General features: G+C 36.1%; 1 protein-coding gene across 10 annotated transcripts in view; it reads left to right on the top strand.

The window, feature by feature from the left end:
• The window catches only part of ADGRL2 (adhesion G protein-coupled receptor L2), a 387,257-nt gene extending 377,188 nt beyond the window's left edge, over positions 1-10,069 (top strand). For 5 of the 10 annotated variants that reach the window (XM_069023029.1, XM_069023030.1, XM_069023031.1 and 2 more), the window contains 2 exons: positions 2,181-2,309; positions 5,614-10,069. In XM_069023029.1, the coding sequence (XP_068879130.1) occupies positions 2,181-2,309; positions 5,614-6,368 (884 nt within the window). In that variant the 3' untranslated portion in view covers positions 6,369-10,069. Of the gene's footprint in view, positions 1-2,180; positions 2,310-2,536; positions 2,619-5,613 lie in introns of all 10 variants that reach the window. The other 5 variants (XM_069023034.1, XM_069023035.1, XM_069023033.1 and 2 more) reach the window with 2 other exon arrangements.
• Positions 10,070-12,667: the final 2,598 nt, after the last annotated feature.

Below are 12,667 nucleotides of genomic sequence, written 5' to 3'. Positions count from 1 at the left end.
CAGATAGAACACAAGGGTATTAACCAAGACAGATTGTCCCTCCCTTTCTCCCCTTCCTACTGTGTTTTTAAGGCAGTTTGAGCCAGCAGTGGAGAGAGGACTGCTCTGTGCAAGCCAGGTTTGAAGCCTGTTCTTCTACCCACATCCTTAAGTGAAGAGCAGGCAGCCCCAGTCTCACTGCTCTCACTGCAATCTATTCCTGCTCAACTCAGAAAGTTTCAAATGGAAAATTCAAATTCAGGATTTGATAGCAGGGATATGTACTTAACTCACATTCATCTTGGAAGTAAAAATCATGGTGTTTGCAAAGGAAAAGGTATCAGAGAGTATGATTCTATTTTTACTATTTGATCTATAGAAAGTGGGTAAGACCTGTGTGTCTCGCTGCTCCTCCCACCCCTCTTACGAATCCTGCATGTTCTTCAGGCAAAAATCAAAATTAAGTAACTTCTCCTAGGTAGAAAATGTATATTTTTTCATGTCTCTTTCAATGTCTTATTAAAGTTCCAAAAATACAAGCCACATAAAGTTGGTATTTACCTTAATTTGCTGTCTCTGACTCCTGAGGTTTGCTCTAACTGTGCAGCTCTGTAACTTAATTCAGTGTTGAACAGAGGTCTTGGAATCTTCTCCCTGTTTCAAGTTCCAGGCTCAAGTCACTGGAGATGTTCTGTCATGATTAGAAAAATTGGTATCAACTCTATTCAATTACAATATTGTCACTATCTCAGTGATACATACATATAAGGGTAGTTCCATAATTAATGACAAGTGTCATTTTTCCTGTAAAATAAAAATCAAACTTTTAATTAAGCTTTTTTTTCTTGTGGCAAAGAAATTTGGATTGAAAAAAATTCTTAACTATAAATTGCACACAATAATTCTAACCAAGTTAAATATAGTACACAAAAAAAACCCCAAGCAAAATATATTTCAGTTATTATTTCTAGTAAGAAGTACTTTACAATGGAAAAAAGCTATGATAATTTTTTTAGTTAATCACTAATACAAACTTTCAAATAAGATTTGCATAGTCAGACAATAATTCTCTGAGTATTAAAAATTCCTGCTCATTTCTGCTACTAAGTAGCTATGGGAGTACAAAAGCATTAATTTTTGAAATATATAATATCATGCCAAATAAAAATATTTATACTTTAAAAATATAGCTGTCTCTTTAGTTGTCCTTGGGTCTGTAATACACTGATCCTGATGTACTGCTTTGCAAAGTAATAGAAAAGAAACTTGGATTTTATCTTTCTGAAATGTTTAAATTAATTTTTAAATGACAGCATTTTGTGTGGGATTTTTTTGTCATTATTCCAATCCATTTTTCTTGTAGTAGCTAGAAATCAGAGATTGATTGACTTTTTAATAGTTTCTCAAAATATGCTGGGTTTTTTTCTGATTATTCTGAGAGTTGTGTAAATGGTATTGCATTAACATGTAAATTTGGTTTAAAGAAGTCCGTTCATGTAATATTTTTCTTTGTCTTACGTTGTTTGTAAACTGATACTTTAAAGAAACTTGTTGTTTGAGGAATTCTTTTTTAAAACCTGGCAGATATATTTGCAGCATGAATGTCCCAAGAGAAAATGTGAATGCTCTGATTTCTTAGAGCAAATATTTTGCTTTCCCCTCAGCATGCATACTTTTGCATATACTAAGATATGCTTCTTGCAATTTGTCATCCACTGTCTGTTTGAAAACACCAATTCCCTTCCAGTATCTCTGTGTTTTTAATAAAATGAGTAACAGCTCTGATCCTGTCATAAGAGGTTTTTCAATACCTTTCAGTTTGAGAAACTCAGTTCTCTCAGTTCTGGACAGAAGTGTTCCATGCTATCATTTTTAAAGTTCCAATAGCTGTATCTAGCACCTTGATCTCTAAACATTTAATTGCTACTCTCGTGTAACAGTGATTTTGTATACATTAGTAAATACCACTTTCACTATCTGTTTACTTTGGGGATTTGGACAGCACCCATGAATTACTGGAATCTAACTGTATTTTCCTGCTCCCATTTCAAATACGTAGCTCAAATACACCCAGAAATTTTCAGCTGAATTACATTTTAGAAATCCTACGTGATTCATGATGAATAAAAAATTATTCTCTACTGAAACTGTCAGGCTAAAATTAAGGAACTGACTTTTTTTTTCTGTTTCTTTTGCTTTAGGAATGACTGGCAATTACCTACTAACAAACCCTCTTCTTCGACCACACGGCACTAACAACCCCTATAACACATTGCTCGCTGAAACAGTTGTATGTAATGCCCCTTCAGCTCCTGTGTTTAACTCACCAGGTGTGCTTATACTTCCTGAATAAACTGCTTTTCTTGGCTCGCTCCAAATTCCCTCTTTTCCCTAGATAGAAACTCAAGTTGCAATACCCCAGCCATACAGTCTGAATTTCTGAAATAAATCAGAGAAATACAGTGTTGCCAATGTCAGCTTGTAAAACTGCACTATATTATAGTAATGCCTTTGCCCTAACAGTATTTACCAATAATTATCCATGTTTTTAACACAGGTGGCATAAATCTTAATATACTATTAAAGGACTGACACCACATGGTCCGAGAGCCCATCTTCAAGATATATATCACTTAGAGGTATCATGTCTCTGCAATATAAGGTTGACTCTAAAGCTTGTTGAGAAAATCCTGCTTATGGAATGGATTAGATACTAAAGCAGTGCAAGGCATCTTGACACCTTTGGATACCCTGGTGTAGAAAATTGTATCCAGCATCAAAGAGATCTAAACTATAGTATAGTGCAGCTTTATGGGAGATCATTTTCCTGTAGGAAAATCTTGATATTAACAGTTAGAACAGTTTAGTTCTGTAGGAATAAAGGGTGTCATCATTTACCTAACATTTTGTTGTTACATTATCTACTTGCTTTAACAATGTGGCAATTCATCAGTAAATACCTTGCAGATATTGTTTGATGAGTCATAAGATCACTTTAGTGTAACTGGAATGATAAATCTTTGAAAAAGAGCTCATAAAACCTTGTTTCCAGTTTTTATTTCAAGTTTCCTTTTTAACTGAACTGTAGTTTCTATTTTCATTCTCTTGTTTTCTTACTTTCCTTATGCTTTCCTCTAGCAACCTACAGAGAGACAAGTATGGGAGTAAAACTTAACTTTGCCTATCAAATGTAAATTTTTTCAGCATGATTCTTAATGGGCACAATTAAAACATAACTAGCGGTCATGAAGTAGACTCAGCGGGCAAGTGGTTCACAATTTGCAAATGAAATGTTTCCACATTCAAAAAGTACTTGCATACTGCTTTTTGGGAAACAAGATGAGGTCTGTAGCAAACCCTATTGGTAACACAAGTTATGCAATGCTGAAATAATTTGCTGTTTAAAACCAAAGCAGTGTCATGCCGAAATGCTTAACAATTTACTTACATTTTTACATTTCTACAGTAATCTTGCTACAGGCTATGAAAGATTTCAAATGAATTACCTGATCATGGGCAACAAAATTTGCCTCATCAAACCAATTTGAATATATTCTAGCATGCTTAACTCTGCAGTATATCATAGAAAACTCATTTTGGATTATCAGATGTATTTTGATATCTGTTTAGCAGAGGAAAAGAAAATTAAAATTACAGAATTAAATCACTTTCATGAGGGAAATGAGTCCAGCATGTGGTCCATGTGTTGTCTACTTTTATAAATGCCATATGTTCTGCACAGCTAAATCCATTGCAAGAAAAATCTTGGAACATACATGAAATTGCAAAACTGCAAAGTTGTTTAATCAAAGCTTAAAGAGACCTTTCAAACAACCCTCATCACTGTTAAAATCAATACACATGGAGAAGAGTTAACAATAACACAAATGCAAAATGACTTGCAAATTGCTCAGAATTTATTTGGAAATTATTACTCTATTCCTTAAAGTTGAAGACAAAAATCTTTTCATGAGAAAATGCAATTATTTTTTAATTGAAAACAATATTTCCAGAGAATATTGAATTTTCTAGGATAAGCTGCAGCTTTAATTATGAAAAAAAATACACAAAATGAGAAAATGTAAAATCTTTTTCAAAAAACTTTTCCCTTATACTCCTCCAAGCCTTGCATATTATGCAGCAGCCTCACAGTGGTCAGTCTCATTTCAGTAAAGTCGCTTCATTCTTTCTTTACTTCCAGACATATCTGTAGATAAAGTGCTTTTCTAGGAATGCTCTAACCATCTGATTTCCATGGTTCAGACTGTTTAATTTCTTGCAAAGTTTTTTTTTTCTTTTTTTTCCTTTGCTTGGGAAGCACTGTGCTGTCATAGTTTACATGTCTTTGTGTCTATAGGAAAACCTTTTCTTTATCAAGTTATTGGGGAAAAAAAAGCCAAAACCCAAAGCATAAAGACTTTAATCATCATAAGACTTCATTTTTCCCCCTCTTAAACTCCTTCTCATGTTTTCAGCAGACTTACCCAATTTGTCATTTCGTCAACAGCTATGAAATATCAGCCATGGCTGATTTCCTCTTCCCATTCCACAACTAATATTTATTCTTTGATTTAATTTCTGTGACCCATACTTACAGAAATTCCTAACATTTCTGCATTTGACTTCCATGCCCATGGTAACTGTGGGCCTAACTCTTAATTAACTATTCTGGTTCATTCAGCGCTGTCACTGTGACTGATGCAGACTGCAGGCAAACTTTGACCTTTAGGAGCCTGGGGCCATTGTTGGCAGGCAGAATATTAGTGAAAAAAAATTATGTTAAGTGGGAAAAGAAAAGCTGTTATTGCTTAGTAATCTAATTTGCTGAACCCTTGCTCTGACTAAGTTGCTGAGAAGCTCAGTAATTCTTCATCATGTTACAATAAATCATTTTACTTTCTTTTATATATCAGCTACTCTTAGGCCAGATAGCCTGAGCAGACAGACATGATGTGAGTTGTCCAAAGTGAGTCATTCCACCTGCTGTCTATCGTGTTGTTGGATGGTGCTTGTGGGCCCTGGTCCCTGTAGTGTGAAAGATGGCTGTCCTTGTTTAACATAAATTCTTTGTATTTATCCATTTTTTTCATTCTTTTCTTTACTTCATCTCCAAAAAAAAAAAAAAAACAGGAAAAAATGTTAGAAATGTTGTTAAAGTAGTTGCCTGCCAGTTATGTGGGTTTATGTTGTACATTTACCTTCAGTTATGTCTGTGATCTAATTCCTTTTTAATTTAGTGTCGTTTAGGACAAATTCTGTTAATTTTCTTTTTCTAAATCATGGTGACGTACTTCAAAACACAATTGTTTCCAAATGAATTGCTTTGCATTACATATGCAAGGGCATGGAGTGAACAGTTCCTTGTGGAAAAGTCACAGAATTGACACTAAATTAAGAAATTCAAATGCCACTATTCCCCACAGGAAACACACGTTACTATTTTTAGAATGCATCTTTCCTATAAGGTGTGCAACTGTTTACATTTGGGAATGTTCAATAACCTAACTTTTCTCAAGTTTTACTTCCAAGTACAACTTTGTCCTGAACTACATTAAAGAATTTTGTTAAAAAGAAAAAAAAAAAAGTGATAAAAGCATGTCAGGCAATAACCAGAGCTGTCCTTTTCCATTTCAGGACATTCACTGAACAATGCCAGGGATACAAGTGCCATGGATACTCTACCGCTAAATGGTAATTTCAACAACAGCTACTCATTGCGCAATGGAGACTATAACGACAGCGTGCAAGTTGTAGACTGTGGACTAAGCCTGAATGATACTGCTTTTGAGAAAATGATCATTTCAGAGTTAGTGCACAACAACCTGCGGGGCAGCAGCAAGAACCACAACCTGGAGCGGGCACTGCCAGCCAAGGCTGTGATCGGCGGGAGCAGTAGCGAAGATGACGCCATCGTGGCAGACGCCTCATCTTTGATGCATAGCGACACCCCCGGGCTGGAGCTCCACCACAAAGAGCTGGAGGCCCCACTCATTCCTCAGCGGACTCACTCCCTTCTGTACCAGCCCCAGAAGAAAGTGAAGACTGAGGGAACTGACAGCTACGTCTCACAGCTGACAGCCGAGGCTGACGACCACCTTCAGTCCCCCAACAGAGACTCTCTTTACACGAGCATGCCCAACCTCAGAGACTCTCCCTACCCAGAGAGCAGCCCCGATGTTGAAGAAGACCTCTCTCCCTCCAGGAGGAGTGAAAATGAGGACATTTACTACAAGAGCATGCCAAACCTAGGAGCTGGTCATCAGCTTCAGATGTACTATCAAATCAGCAGGGGTAATAGCGACGGCTATATCATTCCCATTAACAAAGAAGGATGTATTCCAGAAGGAGATGTTAGAGAAGGACAAATGCAACTAGTGACAAGCCTTTAATAGTGTAGCAAAGAAATATTAAAGGCCACGTTCAAGTATTAAAAAGACTTAATTGGCCCCATGCAGGCTCCCTCATATCTGCTCGAAGAGACAATTCTGTTGACCCTGTGGTTCTCCAGTAACAGGGATGACTGGACCTCGCAGTTCTGTGAATTTTTATAAACAAAAACTTTGTATATACACAGAGTATACTAAAATGAATTATTTGTTACAAAGAAAAGAAATACCAACAAGGTATTTAAGATATCTTCTGCTGCTGAATTTAACAAAATTGTGAAAAAAAGAGAAGTAAACACTTTCCAGCCATTTTACTGCAGCAGTTTGTGAACTAAATTTGTAAATATGGCTGCACCATTTTTTTTTCCTAGGCCTACATTGTATTATATACAAGGCGTAGGCTTTAAAATCCTGTGGGACAAATTTACTGTACCTTACTATTCCTGACAAGACTTGCAAAAGCAGGAGAGATATTCTGCATCAGTTTGCAGTTCACTGCAAATCTTTTCCATTAGGGCAAAGATTGAATACATGTCTAACCACTAGCAATCAAGCCACAGGCCTTATTTCATATATTTCCTCAACTGTACAATGAACCGTTCTCATGAAAAAATGGCTAAAGAAATTATATTTTGTTCTATTGCTAGGGTAAAATAAATACATTTGTGTCCAACTGAAATATAATTGTCATTAAAAAATAATTTTAAAGAGTTTGAAGAAAATATTGTGAAAAGCTCTTGGTTGCACATATGTTATAAGCTGTTTTTCTTACACTGTTCATAGTACGATAGTTTGTTTAAAATGCAAGTTCTACCTGTTTTCACTTATTTTTCACTGTAAACAGTGTTCTGCTTTGACTAGTTAGTTTTTATTCTTAAGTTTTGAATTTTTATTGCCAAAAAAACATAATTTGGGGAGAAAGTTGTTTTAGAAGCCAATTATGCCAAGCCTTGCACAAATTTGGTGTAGCTAACAAAGATTGTAACTCAATTCCCTGTTCATTCTTTAATCAGGGTTGGGTGGTAAGGGGTAAAGGGGACACTGGACACTTCTCACAAGCTTTCTCGTGAATAAAAGGTGCCTGTCCTTTTAAAAAAAAATAAATAAAACATAACTATTACTCTTCCATATTCCTTCTGCCTATATTTAGTAATTAATTTATTTTATGATAAAAAATCTAATGAAATGTAAATTGTTTCAACAAAATTCCGCTTTTTTCATCCCTTTGTGTAAACCTGTTAATAATGAGCCCATCACTAATATCCAGTGTAAAGTTTAACACCTGTTTGACAGTAAATAAATGTGAATTTTTTTCCAAATAGGTAAAATGTGCATTATTATGTACAAAGCATAATTGGCATCAGCAGTCCTTTGACCCAGATGTGTCCTGCCTAGAATGGCGTCTTTACGTTTCATGATTTAAGTGTTGAGAATTCAACAGAAACTGTCTATAGCTCTACAGAAGACAGGTCATCTTTACTATTCTTTTGTCACAATTGAATAGGATCAAACCCAGATATAGCAGGGTCATTAGGAAAAGGTACTGTAATTACGTGTATTTACATAACTCTTAAGTAGGCATCTGCACTGAAATTAAAAATAAGGTGGTAAACGCCACTATCATATTCTCAGCAACAGTAATTAGCAGTTAATTATTAGTGATGAAGATACATTGTTGCAGTGGGGAAAACATGAATAAGCAGCATTTGGCTAGCGCTCTGAGTGCTATCTAAATAATTCATCCATCATGGCACTGGTTTGTGTTAGATGAATAAGCATGACTGTCCCTATTTTTATCAAGCTAGAGAACTGCAGAAGGCAGCTGATGCCCAAGATGTTATCTACAAATCAGTGGCTAAATTGGAAGTCTGAAATCTTTGTTGTTGATTCCCAAGCCTCTTTGTTCCTCTCATCCGGGGCCTTTCAAAGATAGCATCAAGGACTGCATTTGTCACCACTTCCAAAACTGTGTTCTTTCAAATAACTCAAATTAATGCCCCATCATCACAGAGGCTACAGTTTTGTGTGTGGCCACTGCGACTCTCTGTATGATAACAGCAGAAAATCACTTGAAAGCTGTATCAATTGTTACCTTCTAATGCACTGGAATATATAAAGTCCATTTGGAAGATAAGTCAATGAATTTTTAAGAAGTTTGAATTTCAGAAGAATGTTTTGGGTGAGACTTCCTGCTGTTGAGAAGGTTCAAACTAAAAAAACTAAAATCCAGGTTGACATGGAACCGTGGGGTTCAGGTAACTCAATATATCTGTTCAGGACTGTGACACTGTACCAATTGTTCATGAGGAAAAAAGCAACTTCCACCATCAGCCCTACTGGTAACTCTTGCCAGTAAGTTCCTTAACACTTAGAAGTTACTGTGTTTGCAGCAAAGTCACTGAAACATTTAAAACTTAATCAGAAATAGTGTACTTCTGTTTAGTAGAGATGCTTTAAAAATCTGAAGTCTCTATGAAAAAGGACTTAGTTCTGATTCAGGGTATACAGCAGACTCTTTGGAACAAAAATTATTCCCTTAGTCTGTCTGACAAAAGCATACTTGCTGCCTTCTGAAATCGTGTTCTTAAGGATTTCAAAATTATGGTGCTCAAGTAATTACAGTACACATGACCTAATAACACCACCAACTTTCTGCAGAAATCTTCAACCCTAGTTCGAGCAAGTACTCCTTTGTGTCTAACTAAAGGTGGCAAAACTGCATACTGAAGAAAGGTTTGTAGCATTGTGATCTTAAATACATATTCAATTGCAAATGTAACAAGTATTCATAAAACAAGAAAATGCAGCTGATGAACCTAAGATGAACCTAAGTATCATAAGGGAATTCTTTTGTTAGCTTCTTTGTAATGTAGATGTTGCTTTTTAGTGAGCCTGTTTGGTTTTTTTTTTTAATGTTGAGCTAGTGAGTGTCCTGTGTTTAGCTAGCAGCCAATACACTGCCAAACTTCTGTTGGTGTAACTTCTCAGTGCAGTAGGTTACAGTATAATTATATAGTTGACAGCTTATTGTAATTTCTTTATGTTCTCTTCTAACATTCTTGCCATCTTGTCTTGGGATCAGAAGGACAGAAGAATTCAGAGGAAGAGTTCAAGAATAGTGAAATAATGACAGCAGAATTAATGGAAACGAGCGTTTCTTCAGTCATCAGTTAACCAGTTTCTATGATGGTGCCCACCATATGTTGCTGTTTTAGGCACTGTCTTTCAGAAGAGCTGTAATTTTCTTATGGCTGGTAATCTCCTGTTAGTATCAGTGTTAACCCTACTGGCTCAGTTCAATTCTTCCTTGTAACTTCAGTCCAGTTATATTAATTCCTACAAAAGATTGAATGGGATGTGCATTTAGTGAATTGTTGTATAATGGTGCTATGCATTGTTTAATATAAAATACATCTCAATTCTACATAAGTGAACCATAACATGAAGAAATGCAACACTGGTAATAACTTTTTAGATAAAACTAACCTTTATCTGTAAATTCTACAATACACCTTTGCTTATTTTAAATTTGAAATGAAGTTACTAATAAAGTTTACATATATTCACTTATGTAGGCAATAAAAGGTGTTTCAAATTGCCATAAGTTATGGATAAAATATGTGTCATACTTGATGTCCTAAGTTTTAAGGATTTTTTTTTAACTACTCAGAACAAACATTAACAGAGCAACAAAAAAAGTAAACAGTCCCTGTGTGCTGTAGCTGGTGTTATCCCACTTTGCCTCAAAAATAAAACTTCTCTTCTAGACTTGATTATATGACAACATGCAGTAAAGCTTTATCCCTGAATAAAATTACTTTTTAAAATCAAGAGAAGCTACAGGTAGACAATCATATATATATATAGACACACAACATTTTAACTCACTAATTCTAGGGGACAATGAAGAATTAAAAATTACAGGATTCAGCAGTAATCCTTCAGTTCTTCGATAACCCTCAAAGACACTTACCCCAGAGAGGTCACAGCAAAGCATACCTTAATTTTTTTAAGAAATAAATGGTCACAGTCACCTTCCACATTTATGAAGAGCAGTGCTACCAATTCAGTAAGCAAGGATCTTGCTATATGGCTGCACTGTGGGATGAGGATCCCAGATTTATGGAGGCCACTGGTATGCTAGGTCTCTACTCCACAATGACACCACAGCTTGGAATCCAGCTTTGCACTGAGTTGGAGATAAAAATTATCACTGCCACAGTCCTGGAAGCAAGAGATCTGTACCTTTCATTTACACAAACACGTTGTAAATTAGTAGGAATACAGTTAATGGCTGAAGCTCAATCATCTGGCGCTACCAAAAATTTGGAGTAAGGCTTCATTAGGACCCTGTCTATTTCAATAGTGTTTGGGGTTTTTTTCAGTAAAATCTTTATGTGGTTTTTAGAACGACAACTTCCAAATCCTTTTATTCACGAAGGATAAATTCTCAATGGTATTTCATTAATTCATGCCTAAGAGCATTAATATCTCTTCTTAGTGTATTATGTCATCATTAATCTGAGCCGCTCCCCATCAAAGTTCCTGGCATGTGCAGTGGATCACACCATGGTGCAGCCTGAGTGGTTATAAATGCTACTGAAAATCACACAAGCCTCAACTCAGCAGCAAGGAGATTTTAAAGGACCATTCAATATAGTGCACCAGCTGCTGCAGAAATCATTCTGGGATCCCAGATGGGGGAAGTCACAGTTACATAAATTACACTTGGAATAGGTAGTTCCATAAAGAAAATTTTTCTACAGCAAACTTTGTGTACTGAACCATTTCTTCTTTGGGTACAAGCCTCCTTTTATATGTTGGAGTAGGAGCCCTGGCACAATGTAGACTCCGCACTGCCAACCAGTTCAAAGTTTAGACAGCAAAGCTGAGCACAAAAACACCGATGCACATTAAAAGCTCAGGTTTCCAAATAGGAGGCAGCAGGTTAGTAACTCTATTTTCTAATGGAGAAGCTGGATCTCTGTAGATAGTGTTGGAATAACTGTTCCAGTCCTATGGTAGCATTGGAATTGTTTTAAAATAACATAATGCTGCTGAACATTTGGCCTCCATGATTGCTTAACAGAATGATTCCCAAAGGTTAATGAGGTTTTCATGAAAATAATTCATTTTAGTTGTATTTAAATAAACCACTTTGCTTCTTTTTTTGCACTAGCAATATAAATAGAAGCTTCTTAGCTTGTATTCTTAACACTGTTGTTTTAAATATTTGCCCTCTGTCTCCTATTACTTAACTTCTTTCTAAACGAAAAGCCTCCTTCATCTTTCTAATTATTTAATTGCCAGTCTTCAGAGTTACTTTTTGTCAGTATGCTTTAAGAGACAGGGCAAGAACATAATTATGGGTGATTTGTTCATGTTGATTTATGGATGGGAGTTGTATCTTCTATTCTGTGCTACTGCCACCCACTATGGTCTCACATTATCTTTTGTTTTCATAGGATCCCTTCACAACATACTACTCCACTAGGCTGGTCATAGTAAATAATGACCTAAATAGTTATGGTTAATTTAGAGCCCAGCAAAGCCTGCAAATACTTTCAATTATTCTCTTGAATGTGTGCCCAACCTTGCATTTCTCAGCATTGCATTTCATCTGCATCACACTGCCCATTTATTCACTTTGTTAACCCAGGTCAATCACAATCTTCCCTAGTTCTGATTAACTGAAGTAATTCTCTGCTAACAGCAAACAGTGCCACCCATCCAGCAGCATGTTCATCCCCATTTTCAGATAGCACCAGTTGAACAGTGTAGGGGCACTATACCATTAGCCTTTTGCCATGCTAAAAAACCCAACCACTTAATCCTGCTCTACCTCTTCGTTCCTAATGCACAACTACTTTAGCTCTCACTTCCTTAATACTCATTTGCTTTAATGCCTTCTTGGTAGGGATATTTTTATATGGATTTTTTTTCTTTTTTAAATCCAAATAAATTACATCAACCATTCCCTCTAGTCTCAACAGCTGCACGATTGACTTAATTTTAGTACGTTAGAGAGGCACAATTTTTTTGCCCTAAGCAGTTACATCTCTTTTGGCAATGTTTCCTCTGCATTTTGTGCTTAAATGTGGATCTGCTAGATGTCAGACCCAAAGAGCACTGTTTAAAGTGAAACTCTGCTGGAATTTAGGCACTGAAATCCCAGGTACCACAGACATTACTTCAGGGACAGAATTAATTCTAACCTGGAGGACATGTATGTTTCTGTCAGTAAAGCCTTTTTATCATCCCAAGTTTGGTGACTGTGCATTTGCAGCCCTGTCGTTGCAGCA

The sequence above is a fragment of the Aphelocoma coerulescens genome, chromosome 8 (assembly GCF_041296385.1).
Source record: "Aphelocoma coerulescens isolate FSJ_1873_10779 chromosome 8, UR_Acoe_1.0, whole genome shotgun sequence".
In the NCBI taxonomy this organism is placed as follows: domain Eukaryota; kingdom Metazoa; phylum Chordata; class Aves; order Passeriformes; family Corvidae; genus Aphelocoma; species Aphelocoma coerulescens.
Note: the sequence above shows the minus strand (reverse complement) of the source record. Positions and strands in the feature narration are given on the sequence as shown.